The sequence below is a fragment of the Branchiostoma lanceolatum genome, chromosome 11, assembly GCF_035083965.1.
Source record: "Branchiostoma lanceolatum isolate klBraLanc5 chromosome 11, klBraLanc5.hap2, whole genome shotgun sequence".
Taxonomy (NCBI): domain Eukaryota; kingdom Metazoa; phylum Chordata; class Leptocardii; order Amphioxiformes; family Branchiostomatidae; genus Branchiostoma; species Branchiostoma lanceolatum.
In genome coordinates this window covers 18,978,160-18,992,173 of record NC_089732.1, presented here as the reverse complement: position 1 = coordinate 18,992,173, position 14,014 = coordinate 18,978,160, and the positions used below count along the sequence as shown (strand labels likewise).

Sequence of the window (14,014 nt, the reverse complement as noted above, 5' to 3'; positions counted from 1 at the left end):
GCAACATGAGCTACCATACATTGTACATGTATGGCATGTACAGTACCGATCTCGTCATAGTTAACAAGGCGGCACGTCATTGACGGGTCAAAAAGTCGTTATTCAGAAGCCGTCAGACATCCGTCAGAATCCCGACATATAAACTCTGACTGATGCACAGCTCCTATTTTGGGTGCACAAAAGTGCACAATTCATGCACCCAGTATTTGGAGCCCTTTGTTTTTTGACAGACTAATGCCAAGGGTCCAGCTGAGTACTGTACAGGCTGTTTTTTGGGCACTTTCAAGGGGAGGAACTCCCTATGGATGCCGGGCTATTTTGGCACTCGCACGAACCCCGGCTGATTTTCATTTGGAGTAACCACTGCATGGGAGAGACATTAAGGTGTACTGTTGATAATTAGGTTACGAGCACTTTTTTGCCTCTTGTGCACCCATGATCAACTTGTTTTAATGTGCTTGAAACACAAATCTCCATCGAAAAAGATATCATTAACACAGTTTGTTCTTTCAATGTGTTGTCTGAAATAAACGTAAAAACTATCAAAACAGTGATGTCATGTTGGCGTAACGGTTAGAGTGTTTGGCCCTGAACACAGAGGTTCTGGGTTTGAATCCCGACATACCATCTACGTTGTACCCTTGGGAAAGGCACTTAACAAGTCTTTCCTCACTCCAACCAGGTGTAAATGGGTACCTGACTTTGGTTAGGGAGGTAAAATGCGGCGGACGGAAAGGGATGGGCTTCACCTCCCAATACCGTGCCAGTGGATAACAACCCACTGCCCATTCAAAAAGGCTATGGGACTACCTCTAGCTTTTGCCAAAACCAAACCTACATGCATCTGGACAGTCATGTTCAATGGAGTGTCAATTGTAATGGATGATACACAAGTAGAAGTGATATAAAAAGTAATATCATGCTGTAAATAGCACATCATTTTCAAGTTAGATTTCTCAGAACGCTGTTCGACATTAGACACTGTAATAAGACTATAACGGTACCTCATTTTTTCATACTCCTCTGAGGTGGTGAGAATCCTGTCGTCCCCGACATACACCTCACAGAACGGCCGGCAGCCAGTTCTCTGCTTGTTAAACAGGGGAACTGGTTTCATCACCACAGCCTTCAGCATGACTGGCCTGCTGTGGGGAAGGACTGCCTTGTCCCCCATCATATCACAAACATACTCAATGTACCTGAACAAGGTCACAGACAAATAAACACATCATCAGTAATGGCTCCACCCCTGAGGCATCGCCAAAAGCTGGGTGACTATTGATGATAAAACAGTTACTGAAGATAGGGACAAAAGATGTTGTAACAGGAGACAGGCGACTTCATTATACATTCTACCACGTCTGTAATATGAGATACAAAGAAGACAACAAGATTTTTTTTCTGTCATTAATTTTGTATTTGGTTACACATGTACATATAACATACAAAATCTTTGTTGAATAGTACAATCATCATTATTGTAACTGATGATAGTTCATATAAATGTACAATTGTCTTAGTCTTAAATGATACTGGACCAAACCCGCTGTGGGGCGTCGTGTCTAGGGTAGGCGAGGTGCATGGCTAAGTGCGGCCCGTGGTAGAAGTGGCATGTATGCATTGTATGCATGCCTGTCCTAAAATACAAACTACATGACATTGACAAAGACAGCTACATGTAGTATGATGTACATGTAAGAGATGATGACATCGCTAACAGTGTCTTGACTGTGCCATGTTCAGTTTAGACACACTAGGGTAAGGTGCTGTGGGACTCCCGCGGGATATGCCTCTAGTATACCTCACAGGATGATGACTCATGACAAGGAAAACAAAAGTTAAGTGATATGGAGATATGGAAACCAGAAGTTCTGCTGCAGTTACAAGCCACCGGGTAAATCAAGTAAATCTTATGGATGACACTAGCACGCAGATTGATTTTTGCCTGATTTTGAGTCAGATGAAGTAACTAAATGTCATGCGGTTTGAGTAGACTATTGTCTGTCTAGATCTGTTGAAGACAGAATAAAAAGACGGGGGATTTCTGAGGCACGGCAATTCAGGCAGACAGTCAGGACAGCAATAGCGGAGAGAACTTCAGTTGAAACAAAGTGAGCAAAGCCAGCATACCAGTAATATGTAGTCACAGTCAGTCTGTCTCATGACTCAGAAGACTCCCGTACAAACCTTGTGCCTGCGTTCTTGATGATTGTGCAATACAAACCCAGATCTCTCTCTCTATATACAGTGTAAATCTACAATGATTTTGATGTTGTTGAGTTAATGTTAATATAAGTTACTGTTTTATTGAATACAGGGATAAAAGACTTGTTGGTTGTAATACCATGTTTTATCGCTTCAATTCTTTTTAACATGCTTTTTGGTATTCAAGTTTGAAAATGTGAATATCTTGTTTTTTTGCCCGCCTTTTTTTTTTCGCCTGCGCACACTAAATTTGGAGTCTGCCGAGGATGTCATCCATAAAAATTACTTGCTGTGGCCTTCTGGATGATTACTTACCTCTTATGGCAAGGACCTATGCCAGGAGGAGCCCTCCTCATACTGAACATGTAGAGAGCCGGCTCTGGGGAGGTGAACAGCTTACAGAAGGCCAGGAAAGCACACACAACAGTCGCTGAAGAAACTTTCCCATCCTGAAATCAAAAATATTTCCGTCGTCAGGCTATGGCGGAGTGTTTCCATGGAATCATGCTCCAGGTAAACCAAAACAAGTATTTCTAACTTACAAAATATAACCTCTTGGCAGCAACAGAGAATACTGCTGGAAAATTCTGCCTGCCTTTTAATCAAATTTTTACTGAACTAAGTTACAGCTGAAGACTGCATGCTTCGGTGATTTCTGTATAAAATAATTATTGTTGTTCTACTAAATCTACTTCTCTTTTGCTTTGGTTAGAGGATTTGCTCGGAAGTGCTCGGAAAAATATGAACTTGTAAGCAACTGAACATAATATTATCAAACAACAATACAAACATTTTGTATGTTTCATCTATCTAAAATACAATCAAACTTAGATTTATTGACCAGCATGCACACATTGTGAAATGTAACTTCTAGAATTCTCAGTGCAGGCAACTATCAAACAGGTTCCTACCCAGGGGTTTTTCTAGAAAAATTGAACAAGGGGGAACACACTCATGCGAGGGAGCGAAGCGACCAAGGGGGGGGGATGGTGCGGAAGGGGGGTTCCCCCCCCCCCGCCGCTCTGCGGAGCTTTTGCAAAAATAAGGTACAATTGGGCCATTCAGAGGCTTTGTGAAGGACCATTTATGCTCCCTCCTGAAGTAAGGGCAAAGTCACTTAAAACATTACAGACTCTATATGAAACATACCTGGACCTAAACAAATTCTTAAACATAGTTACCTGTGATTGATGACAGACACAGGATGACAGACACAGTTAACAGAATTTTTATTTAGACTTCAGGTATCTTATGCTCAGAACCCATGCTTTCAAGAGAATCTCAAATCAAACATGGTGCTTACACTTTTCAATGAATGTTTTCATCTTTTCCAGTGATTCTCTTCTTATCTTAGTGGTAGGAATAACAAGTTTTCAGAAACAAAATAAGTCAAAAAGTAATACACAGTCACATCTTGAGACTTGGTATTCATACATGTAAGTCAAGTCTACAGGTTCAAGGCATTAACAGTTAACAGAATGTTTATCTAGACTTCTTCAGACACGTTTTCAGAAACAAAATAAGTCAAAAAGTAATACAAAGTCACACTGCAGTGCCTGACATCTTTATCTTTAACTTGAGTGAATAGTGTCTGTGAGGTAGTGGCATACAAGGTGATTAGATGAGGATTTTTCTGTTCCTCAGGCCCCCCCAACGCTCCACGGCCTCATCAAAGTTAAAGTCGCTGATGTCGGGCCCCTCAATTCTCACCATAAGCAGGTGGTTGAGGTTTGCATCGGTGAGTTGGGACCGGAGCCTGGTCTTCACCCTCTTAAGGCACGAGAACGCCCGCTCACAATCTGCCGTGTGAGCGGGGATGACCATCATTCTGTTGTAGAGCCCCTTGATGTTTGGGTACTGGCAGGACAGGGTGATGTTAGATGATACCAACTGACACATGGCTTTGGGTGTCTTGCCTTTGTAGCTTGGCAGCTGCTGCCTGAAACCAATCCACTCGTCCTTGAGCTCCCGCCTGTTGATGGGGTAGGCCCCCTCTGAGTAGAACTCGGACAACGTGTTTATACTCTCCCACCCGTAGTCTCCCGTCATGGTTTCCGGCAAGTGGGCAGGATCCAGGATGCTGAAAGCGCTCAACAACTCCATCTGGGGGAAGCATTCCTCCAAGTTGTCGATGATGTTGTCGACAAAGTTCCGTCGGAGTGCTGCAAACTCTTGCCTCTGCTTAGGGGAATCCTGGATCTCCAGATCATGTAGTCTACCCTGACGACCTAGGTCATGGTCCAGTTCCTCCAGTCTGCCTCCTACAATGGGCGCGTCTCTTGCCTCCCTCACAATCTTCTTCTTTGCCTCCACTGTAGTTTGGACTTCAGTCAAGTCCAGACTCTTCTGCTGAAAAATCTTGCTGAGCGAAGATATCTGCGGCAGGACGTCACACAAGAGATACAGAGTGGCGATGGCCTTGTACGTGTGTAGCCATCCCCAAAGTGCCGTTGCCATCACAACACCTTTGTTCATTTCTGAATTTAGGTGTACCAGAACACTGCGTATGGAGCGATAAAGTGCTGAGGTTGCAGAGTCATGGCTCAGCCACCTGACATCTTTCGGCTGCTTCATCTTCAGCTGAAGATCATTAAGTACTTCCTGTAAAGACAAACATAGTTTAAGAATTCACAGTTCCTCAGATAGAAAAAGAGAAACAAGAAATTCAAACATCATCAAAATTGATCATCTTTTTACAGCTACAGGTCAGTATAAATCTAATTCTATGAAAAGATACAAATACATGTTGCTCCCATATCAAGAGAAATACTAAGTTGACTAACACTGTACCTGTATCTCTTTCAGCCCTTCACTTCTGACAGAACTGTTGTTGTAGAACAAGAACAGCGAGAGGAGGTTGGGCTTGAAAGTCTCCCCGATGTATTTCACCCGACCTCCAGCTTGCCCAATAGCCAGGGCAGCACGATGCGCCACACAGTGGATGTTGATCATCGTTTGATTGTCGACTTTCAGGAGAGTGGCCACGCCGCCTTTTCGTCCTGGAGAGAAATATTAGAACAATAATTGTATCACATTTCCTTGTTTAAGTAATCTATTAAACCATATCCACACATCACTTGAGGTGTCATAATGCTAAATGATTTGATAGATAATGGAATGCAGGATGTATTGAAGCTCATGTACACACTACAAACTCACCTATCATACAGGCAGCTCCATCTGAGCCGAAACCTGCAACTTTCTGTAGAGACAGATCCTTCCCTTCAAGGTGCTGCATAAGCGCATTCTTGATGGTGAGTGCTTTTCCATCCTTCAATGGGACAACTTTCAGGAACTTGACCTGCAGCTTGCCAGCACCATCTATGCATCTGCAGCAGGCATAGGGCAAAAAAGGGAAGAATAATCAAATATCACATACAAAGTTATTACATGTTACATGCCACATACAATTTTACAATTACATCATAGCAATGTATTGATAAACATTGACTTCAGCTGTAACATACCTGCAGTAGAGGACGAGTTCATTTGTAGTTGAAATGTCGACCGTCTCGTCGCACATGAGCCCCAAAAAGGGACTGTCCCTGACCGTCGCCAGAGTCTGCTCCTCAACGAGGGCTCCAATAACCGCTAGGAACTCCTTGGCGATGGTGCTGCTTGTGTAGGTGGCATTGGATCCCACATGTAGAGGGCGGAGGACTTCACAACCTGTTTGTTTTTTTCAGAAGAAAGTCATCAAAGTTTGGAATGGAGAAATTAAACCATCAAATTTCCTATGTAACAGCATATCGTAGCAGCAGAACAATAATCTATTTCCACATGTAAGCATTTGCCCTTACCTAACTCTGATTCAGCAAACTTGATCATGTCTTTAAAGTTCGTTGTGTGGGGTATTTCTTTCTTTGCAAGATGATATACAAGTTTCATGGCTGCTTTGACGGCTTCCTCGATTCATGGAAACCTGTGTAGGAAGATAATTATAAGTAAAAGCTGTGAAAACCTTATGGGTGAATTAAATTGGGTTTTGAAATCAGGAATATTTAATATGGAATGCAAAAACAGCTTGAATATGAATTTAATTGACATACCGTTTTGGCCAAAGCCTGTCTGATTCCACCGTTCACCTCCGCAGCCAAGCGGTCCTCATCTTTGAGACAGGCTTTCGTGTGCTGCTCCGACGTGTGATGGGTTACCACCTTGTCCAACCGCAGGCAGGTGGCTGGATACACGCTCCATATGTACTCCCCATTCCGCTGAGGCTGTCTGTGCCTCTTGCAGATGGTGCACATCATCCCCGTCCGGTTATTCACCGGATACAGCCACGTGTATGGCTTCTGTGCCCACTCGTCGTCGTAGCCCACACGATGCCCCGAGTTCTTCTTCCTGAAATTTTGTGTTGAGGGTGAAATTACAAATTTGGTCTACAAAGTTGGGTAAACCACCAAAAAAAAGAGGGAGGGAGTCTTCCCTATAGAACAGATGTCCATTACCTTCATATTGACCTTGGATCTTGGTCTACATGGTGGTTCTACAATTTTCCATAATTTGAAACTTCTAACAGGAAATAATAAACATTGACCAGAAAAATAATAACAATCACTGATAAAACCCAGTGATGGATAAGAAAAGCTATTGTATCCTTCATCACTGACATTGAAAACAAAATTTCACTTTGTTTTAGAATTTGGTGTAGGCTGCTATGTAAACACACAAACCACTGACATTCATGGCCAAATTTTTTGCTTTGGTTGACATTGATAGCAAAAAAAATACAAACAAGTCAAGTTATTAACAGTTACATTACAACTTACAAGCAGTAGTAACTTACTTGAACTTTTGTTTTAACTTCTTCCTTTTCTCCTCCTGCTCTTCAAAGGAACATTCATTTCCTTCATTTTTTCCGTCCATCTGGCTGTCATCCTTTTCTCCGTCCATCTGGGTTTCATCTGGCACGGATTCCCCGCAGGCCTCGTCTCCCGCGCTTTCGGGGGCAGCGACCACGCTAGGCGCGGGCGCCTCTTCCAAAGACACCCCGGATCCCTCGCCGGCGATCGTCCCTTCAATGGATCCGATCTCGCTTTCGGCGCCATCTTTCTCGGCTTTCTGACGGCAAAAAGACGTGATCTTCCTCTGCCCCGGGCAATCCTTGTCTTTCTTGCGCTTCTTGTTGCGGCACGACATTTTTAAAAGGCTGAATGCTTCGTAAACAAATGCCGAGATCGTCCGGCTCTCAAACCTCCCGCGCTAGGGTGAAAGGTCACGACGGCGAGATTCTCGTCCTAAGTCAGGTGACCCCATAGATAAAGATATAGGCCACGCGAGACTTCGCATTTCAAAACAAAAATGGCGGCGTGAAAAGGCAAGGCGAGTCGGAACAACAACAGAGCATGGGAGCTGCGTGAAATAAGACAATTGTACGCCTTTTTACTGTCATTTTGTCGCGGTTTTCGTATCTGTGGAAAATTTACGCTGTTTAATACTAACAGGCATGTTATTTTCTGGCATCAATTGGACGAATCTATGGAAGAAAGTTACCGATCGCTGAGGGAAGGCTGTATGCTGGGACTAAATTTTTCCGTCACTAAACTAAAATCTGAATTTCGACAAGGGGGCGCTGGGCTGAAACAAGAGGCCACATGCAAATAAAGACCTAACTTGCATAAATTATATCAGTAGTGTTGATCACCTTCTCTGCCCAAATAACACACATTGTCCTACTTGTCCAATGTATGAAAGTCTTATCCTCACAAAAAAGGAGTGTACCATTTCCTCATAAATAATGTAAATGAAGCCCTAATATGCAAGATTAATGTCTAATAATGGCCACATTTACTTAACTTCCAAATGATGCAAGAATGAAATCCCCCATCTATGGATTTATAGTATTTTGTCATTAATTATGCAAATTAGGTATCGATATTCATCTCTTTCTCAGTTACATATGTCATGTGTTTGAGAGTCCTATAATGCTATGCAGCTGATTTATAAACTTTCCTCATTAATCATGCAAATTAGATATTGATCTACATAATTGGCATATTACTTAAGCTGTCTACATACCAAAAATCATGACCATCCCTTCTTGCGTTTTTCTCTTTCAATGTTTGAGACAAATTCAGCTTCCGTAGTTCAAAAAAAGACGCTAGGGGGTCCAAATCTACAGGACCTATTTTGCCAAAAGAGAGCTATCCACCACTAAAAAATGATGACCATAGCATGTTCAGAACACGAGATTTCAAAAGCGAAAGTTCCCCTGCAGTACCATAGAAAGTCGATAAGGGGCCTAAAATCCAATCATTTCAAGGTCTAACAAAGACCTACCCACCTATTAAATATGAAGACAATCTATCCAGGCAATTCTTGAGTTATCGTCCCGTAGACTTTTACATTCCTGTACAATTCCTAGAATTCTTGCAAACTGCACACAATATATATTAGGCGCGCCCCTGAGGCGTCGCCAAAAATTAGATAAAAGCAACAGCTCTCATTTCATTTCACCTGTCCAGTCTAGCCAGACCACTGCTGACGTGAAGTTGTAGAAGGTCTACAGTAACTCACCAAACAATGGAGAACACAGATGTTCCTGGGATCCTGTCTCAGCCACTGCTGCATGTTCTTGCAGATGGCAAATAAGTTGGACAAGGACGGGGCACGCTTGGGCGGCCAGCCACACTCCGACACCTGAAAGTCAGGGGATAAGTCTTTATCTTAATTCTTTCTGATAAAGTTAAATGGGTACCTGACTTTGGTTAAAGGTAAAAGGCGGTGGAAGGAGATGGGCTCTGATTACAACCCACTGTCCCTACGGCCTCAGAAAGGTTATGTGACAACCTTTATCTTTTACCTTGTGATGAAACATACATGCGTATGTAGAACCTACCCTGTTGTGGAACTTGTGATGTCTGTACGTGCGCTGTGACAGGTTATACACAGCGTAGCGCCCCGTGTGTCTGGAGTCCAGGTACAGCCTGATCTCCTCCAGGTTGTTTTTATAAGTGGCTTCAATGCCCTCTGCTGGGAACGACATTACTGGGGAAATAGATTTGCAAAAAAAAGGTTAGTTTAATTTGATGGGTGTGTTTTAGTCCAATAATAGCTCTTATGTCATGCCTGGGCCTGATACAGGTGTTCCGGACCGTGTGATAACTATCCGTATCACATGAGGTTCTAGAGTTGTATCACACGGGCTTCCATAGAATATTTAGAATGCATTTCGAGCGCGCCGGTTGCGCGCCGTCGAAAATTCGAATACCGGATTCGGAGGTTGGAATCAATGTTGTTACAGTTTTTTGTTCGAGGACACGGGTGGGTATGACATAAATAAAATACAACACGGTGTATTCCGCATCACCCTCGGTCCCAGCCCTCCCGCAGGTCGGATCTCTTTATATAGCATAACTGCTACAATTCTACTGCTTAGTTTCACTGCAGTTGTCCAATTTAATGCCTGACTACACGTAGCTCTTCTGTATCTGATCTATATAGCCAGTACAACCGCCATTAGGTGTAACACACCAGCTTCGCAGGCACGCGGCGCGGCAGCAGCTGGTCATATTACACCGAACGGTCTGTTTCACCTAGACTTTGCATATCTGACTGCAACCGTTCTTTAAAGCTACTTAGTGAGGAAGCTCCTACAGTTCTTGATGACAACAAGTTCCATTCTACTATGGTTCTCGGAAAATACAAATTTTTGAACACATCAATCCTTGGCTGATAACTCCGGTACTTAAAAGCAATTGACTATTTCTAGTCCTCTTCAGAGCTGGCATTAGATACTTATCAGTCGGTACGTCCACAAGTTTATTAGTCATTTTGTACATTATGCACAGTCTGGACGTTGTTCTTCTGTATTCAAGTGACATCCATTGCAGATCTGCTTTCAATTTGGTGACACTAGCACCCCTGTCATAGTTGTTCGTGCAGAATCTGGCTGCTTGGTTCTGTACCCTCTCCAGTTTATCTTTATCCTTCTTTGTGTATGGATCCCAAACTGTTGCAGCATATTCAAGGTTTGGTCTTGCTAGAGACGTGTACGCAAGTGATTTTACCTTTGCTGGGCATGCCCACAAATTACGTTTGATCACCCCCAATGTCTGTTTAGCCTTAGTTGTTACTTTGTTAATATGGGTGCTCCACTTCAACCCAGTTGTGAACATAATGCCTAGGTACGGGTGGCTCTTTGCTGTTGCTAGAGCCTGTCCACAGAACTAGTAGGTGGTTACAATTGGGGTTCGTTCGTTTGTTATGTGCGCATGATGTAACATTTTTCCGGATTAAACTGCATGAGCCATTTGCTTTGCCATTCTTCGAGTGTGTTCAAATCTTCTTGTAAAAGCTGTGAATCACTCTGTGTAGACGTTACTCTATATATAACAGACAGTCATCGGCAAATAACCTCACATTTGAATCAAGCTGGTCTGGTAAGTCGTTTATGTACAGGAGGAAGAGTAATGGTCCCAGAACAGTTCCTTGTGGTACGCCCGACGCAACTCTAACTGGAGCTGAGGCCTTGCCTTCTACCACTATCGTCTGCTCCTTATTGGTCAAGAAAGCCTTCAACCAACTTAGTGTACATAGTGCCTTGAATTCCATAGTGCTCCAGTTTTGAGATGAGTCTGCTATGTGGGACTTTCTCGAAAGCTTTAGTAAAATCAAGTATGGCTAGATCTACCTGTTTTTTACTGTTCAGTGCGCCAGCTATGTCGTGAACTGTCAATATAAGCTGTGTTTCTATGGATCGCTTTGCTCTGAATCCATGTTGGTAGTCAGTCAATATGTTGTAACTTTCTAAGTGCTTCATGACATGGCTATGGATAATGTGTTCAAGTAGTTTGCAGGATATACAGGTCAGTGAGACAGGTCAGTAGTTGCGGGGGACCGCTCTATATATATCTCCCTTTTTAAAAATGGCACATATATTTGCTTCCCTCCAGTCTTTGGGAATTTCTCCTGTGTCTAGCGAGTGTTGGAAAATATTGGTTACCACAGGTGCTATTTTGGTGGCTGTCATTCTGAGGAACCAAGGTGGTATTTGGTCTGGACCAGATGCTTTAGATGGATTGAAACCTTGAAGCATTTTTTCGACACCATCAGGGGAAATCTCTATGTGTTCCATGGGAACTCTAATGACTAAATAAACCAAAAATGGAATATTCTTTTGGAAAATCATTGCAAAATTTCCATGTCCTACATCAAAAGTTCTCTTTATCAAGTACATTTGGTCACCACTGATAAACAATAAGAAAAAGAATAGTATGTACACATAATCTATCTACAGAGGTTCTGGGTTTGAATCCCATGACATGCCACAAATGTTGGCAGCCCGTGGGAAAGTAGTTTGCACCAACGGTGCTTAACACAACTTTTCTCATTCCAAACAGGTGTAAAAATGGCTACCTGACTTCAGTTGGGGAGGTACATTATGTAAAAGGCAGTGGAAGGAGAGGGATTGGCTTCACCTTCTAATACCGTGGCCTTGACACAGTGGATAACAACCCACTTCCAGTACAGCCTCAAAAAGGCTATGGACTACTTTTACCTTTTTTTAATGATACATGTACACACACATCACATACATCCAGTGGAGAGCATTACTGGTGCCAATGAGGTGATAGGTAGGGGCCATACTGAGAACCTAGGTACAAATGTAAGTCTATAGATATGATGTTGATATCTTACCTATGAGTCTAGATGTGACATAGGTCAAATCCATGTCAGTCCTTGTGTAGCTGTAAAAATGAACATGTCAGACAGTTATAATGCAAGATATTATTATTGATAAGTAGAATGGACAAATAAAAAGAAGTTGTCATATACATATATCAACAAGCCCCAAAATATATAAAGTAACGTCATAGTCAACAAGGTGGCACGTCATAGACTGGTCAGCGGTTGGTCAGGTACTAGAGAGTCAGTTACGTCTAAGCCTGATCATGACTGATCACTGTAAGTGTTAATGAGATGGGGTCATGTTTCAGGTTGTTTTGCAACCTAACAAGACCATAGAAATTTGTCACCTCCTGAGGCAACTGCTTGTGTTGGGATGTTGCCCATAATACCATCGTTGAAGTCCACAACTTAGCAACCAGCAGCAATCGGACATGTGATTCACTATGTCTGTGATTTACGCATGTTTGAGTAAATGAGTGCTCAGAGACAGGACAATGACTGGAAAATAACTGGTCAGAAACGCGACAATAACTGGTCAGAGATGCGACAACGCTGACAATATTAACTGTAACCGACAGCACTGTAGTGTACCCAAGCTCATTGTGTGTAACATTACAATTCAGACATGATAAGACTCACTTGGCCATGGACTGCATGACCTTGCTTGAAGTGTCTTTCAGGTTTTTGAGGAAACTCCCTGCCCCACCCTTCATCTTGTCCAATAGGGCATTTCCAGATGCACCTTCCAAATCCCCTTGGCTGCCATGGCTTGGAGAGTCTGAGAATTGGAGGCACAATAAAATATTAAGTCTCTCAAATAGGACATTCCTTCCTCGGATAGGACGTTAAATGGAGGTCCTGTGTTTGAGGATAGCCACATCTTGAGCACGTTAAAGATCCCACCACAATTATCGAAAAGAGTATGGGTTCTTCCCGGTGTGAGTGGATCAAATAAATCTGTACAAATATGCAGCTTGTACTCTTCAGTACAAACCTAGTGTGTTATGCCACGAGCGCAGTTTACCAGGACCACATACAATACAATACAATACAATACAATACAATATAAACATTAACAATTTCACAGGCACTGCAGCAATGTCAGAAAATGAGGCCACCATCATGTTTGTTATCAGACACAAAAATCCATACAATACCAGACTTTAGTCACAAATTGCCAATATTATGTATTCCAACATATACAGCTTGTATCTTCACAAGTTTCAGGCTACACAATCCTCTGCACCAGTCTGTTTGTTACACCAAAGGCCAGAAATATCATGACCTTGAGCCTTTGATGTTTTCTCTGGGGTCAACAATAAGATAACATTGTAACTAACTCAAAACTGATATGGCTTGTGCATTATTCTGCAGAACTGACACATAACACAAGTTTATGTGAATTGGCCTATAGACAAGATGGTGAAACAGAATAACAACATGGTACTTAAATGTGATTACCAAAATGTCTTGCTTGACTCTCTTCAGGCGTTCTGTCGGAGGTTTGAGGTGCCCGGGTCTCAGCCAGCTGGAAGGTAAGAATGAAACATGGCTGATCAGAGAGAGGAAAACCATTCCAACCAGAGTATCAGTCAAAATCTGCTGCACTTAAATTTACAGGTTGAATAGCAATACTGTTGGGTTTGTGAATAAATAAAATAAACTTCACACTACTAACACTGGGAAGAATTGGGACTTGCGTGTACCCAAATTTTGTCTACTGCTACTTCCAGGACGTGACGTTGGAGACATGTGACTGCAACAACGGGTCGTAAGTGCCAGATAACCTGTGTCGCCCCCCGTCTCTATTCAATGTCTGATGGTGGGCTTGAATGACACAGGTTATCTGGCACTTACAACCTGTTGTTGCAGTCACATGTCCCTATAACAGGTTCCATAAACGATTCTTAGCATACTTTTCACCAGATCAGACAGGTACAGAAACAGTGCTATAACTTACCTGTCTTCTGAACACCATTTCATAATGTGTAATTTGTCGTGCTCACACCTATTGCTGACTGTATTATTCACTGTTGTTTTTTATACTAGTTTGGATAAGTGTGCTCTTAATATTTCTGCTTTTGCAATACATGTTTTGTATGATTATCCCAGTTTTCTCTCTTTGTATGATTCTAACTTGCAAATTTTAAGACTGCATAATTCAGCCAGTTGTACA

General features: G+C 42.5%; 2 protein-coding genes across 3 annotated transcripts in view; both read right to left on the bottom strand.

Moving 5' to 3' along the window:
• The window catches only part of LOC136444697 (cyclin-G-associated kinase-like), a 50,697-nt gene that overhangs the window by 23,969 nt on the left and 12,714 nt on the right, over nt 1-14,014 (bottom strand). For both annotated transcript variants that reach the window (XM_066442388.1, XM_066442389.1), the window contains exons 10-16: nt 13,300-13,366; nt 12,478-12,616; nt 11,848-11,897; nt 9,047-9,195; nt 8,725-8,847; nt 2,521-2,654; nt 1,005-1,199 (exon numbers count right to left, since the gene is read on the bottom strand). In XM_066442388.1, coding sequence (XP_066298485.1) covers nt 1,005-1,199; nt 2,521-2,654; nt 8,725-8,847; nt 9,047-9,195; nt 11,848-11,897; nt 12,478-12,616; nt 13,300-13,366 — 857 coding nt within the window. The remainder of the gene's footprint in view (nt 1-1,004; nt 1,200-2,520; nt 2,655-8,724; nt 8,848-9,046; nt 9,196-11,847; nt 11,898-12,477; nt 12,617-13,299; nt 13,367-14,014) is intronic.
• LOC136444698 (zinc finger protein 862-like) lies at nt 3,418-8,715 on the bottom strand. Its single transcript, XM_066442390.1, has 7 exons — nt 6,995-8,715; nt 6,255-6,549; nt 6,006-6,127; nt 5,673-5,874; nt 5,365-5,534; nt 4,996-5,204; nt 3,418-4,806 (listed from the first exon to the last, which is right to left on the bottom strand). Exons 3-7 carry the CDS (start codon nt 6,091-6,093, stop codon nt 3,823-3,825), a joined length of 1,653 nt encoding a protein of 550 aa, XP_066298487.1. The 5' UTR covers nt 6,094-6,127; nt 6,255-6,549; nt 6,995-8,715; the 3' UTR covers nt 3,418-3,822.

What these genes read in the sequence shown, in the direction of transcription:
- LOC136444698 (XM_066442390.1), bottom strand. Translation starts at nt 6,093, where the DNA reads ATGAAACTTGTATATCATCTTGCAAAGAAAGAAATACCCCACACAACG. An exon ending in GTTTGCTGAATCAGAGTTAG is followed by an intron (nt 5,875 to 6,005) that starts GTAAGGGCAAAT and finishes AAAAACAAACAG; the next exon opens with GTTGTGAAGTCCTCCGCCCT. An exon ending in TGGAGCTGCCTGTATGATAG is followed by an intron (nt 5,205 to 5,364) that starts GTGAGTTTGTAG and finishes ATTTCTCTCCAG; the next exon opens with GACGAAAAGGCGGCGTGGCC.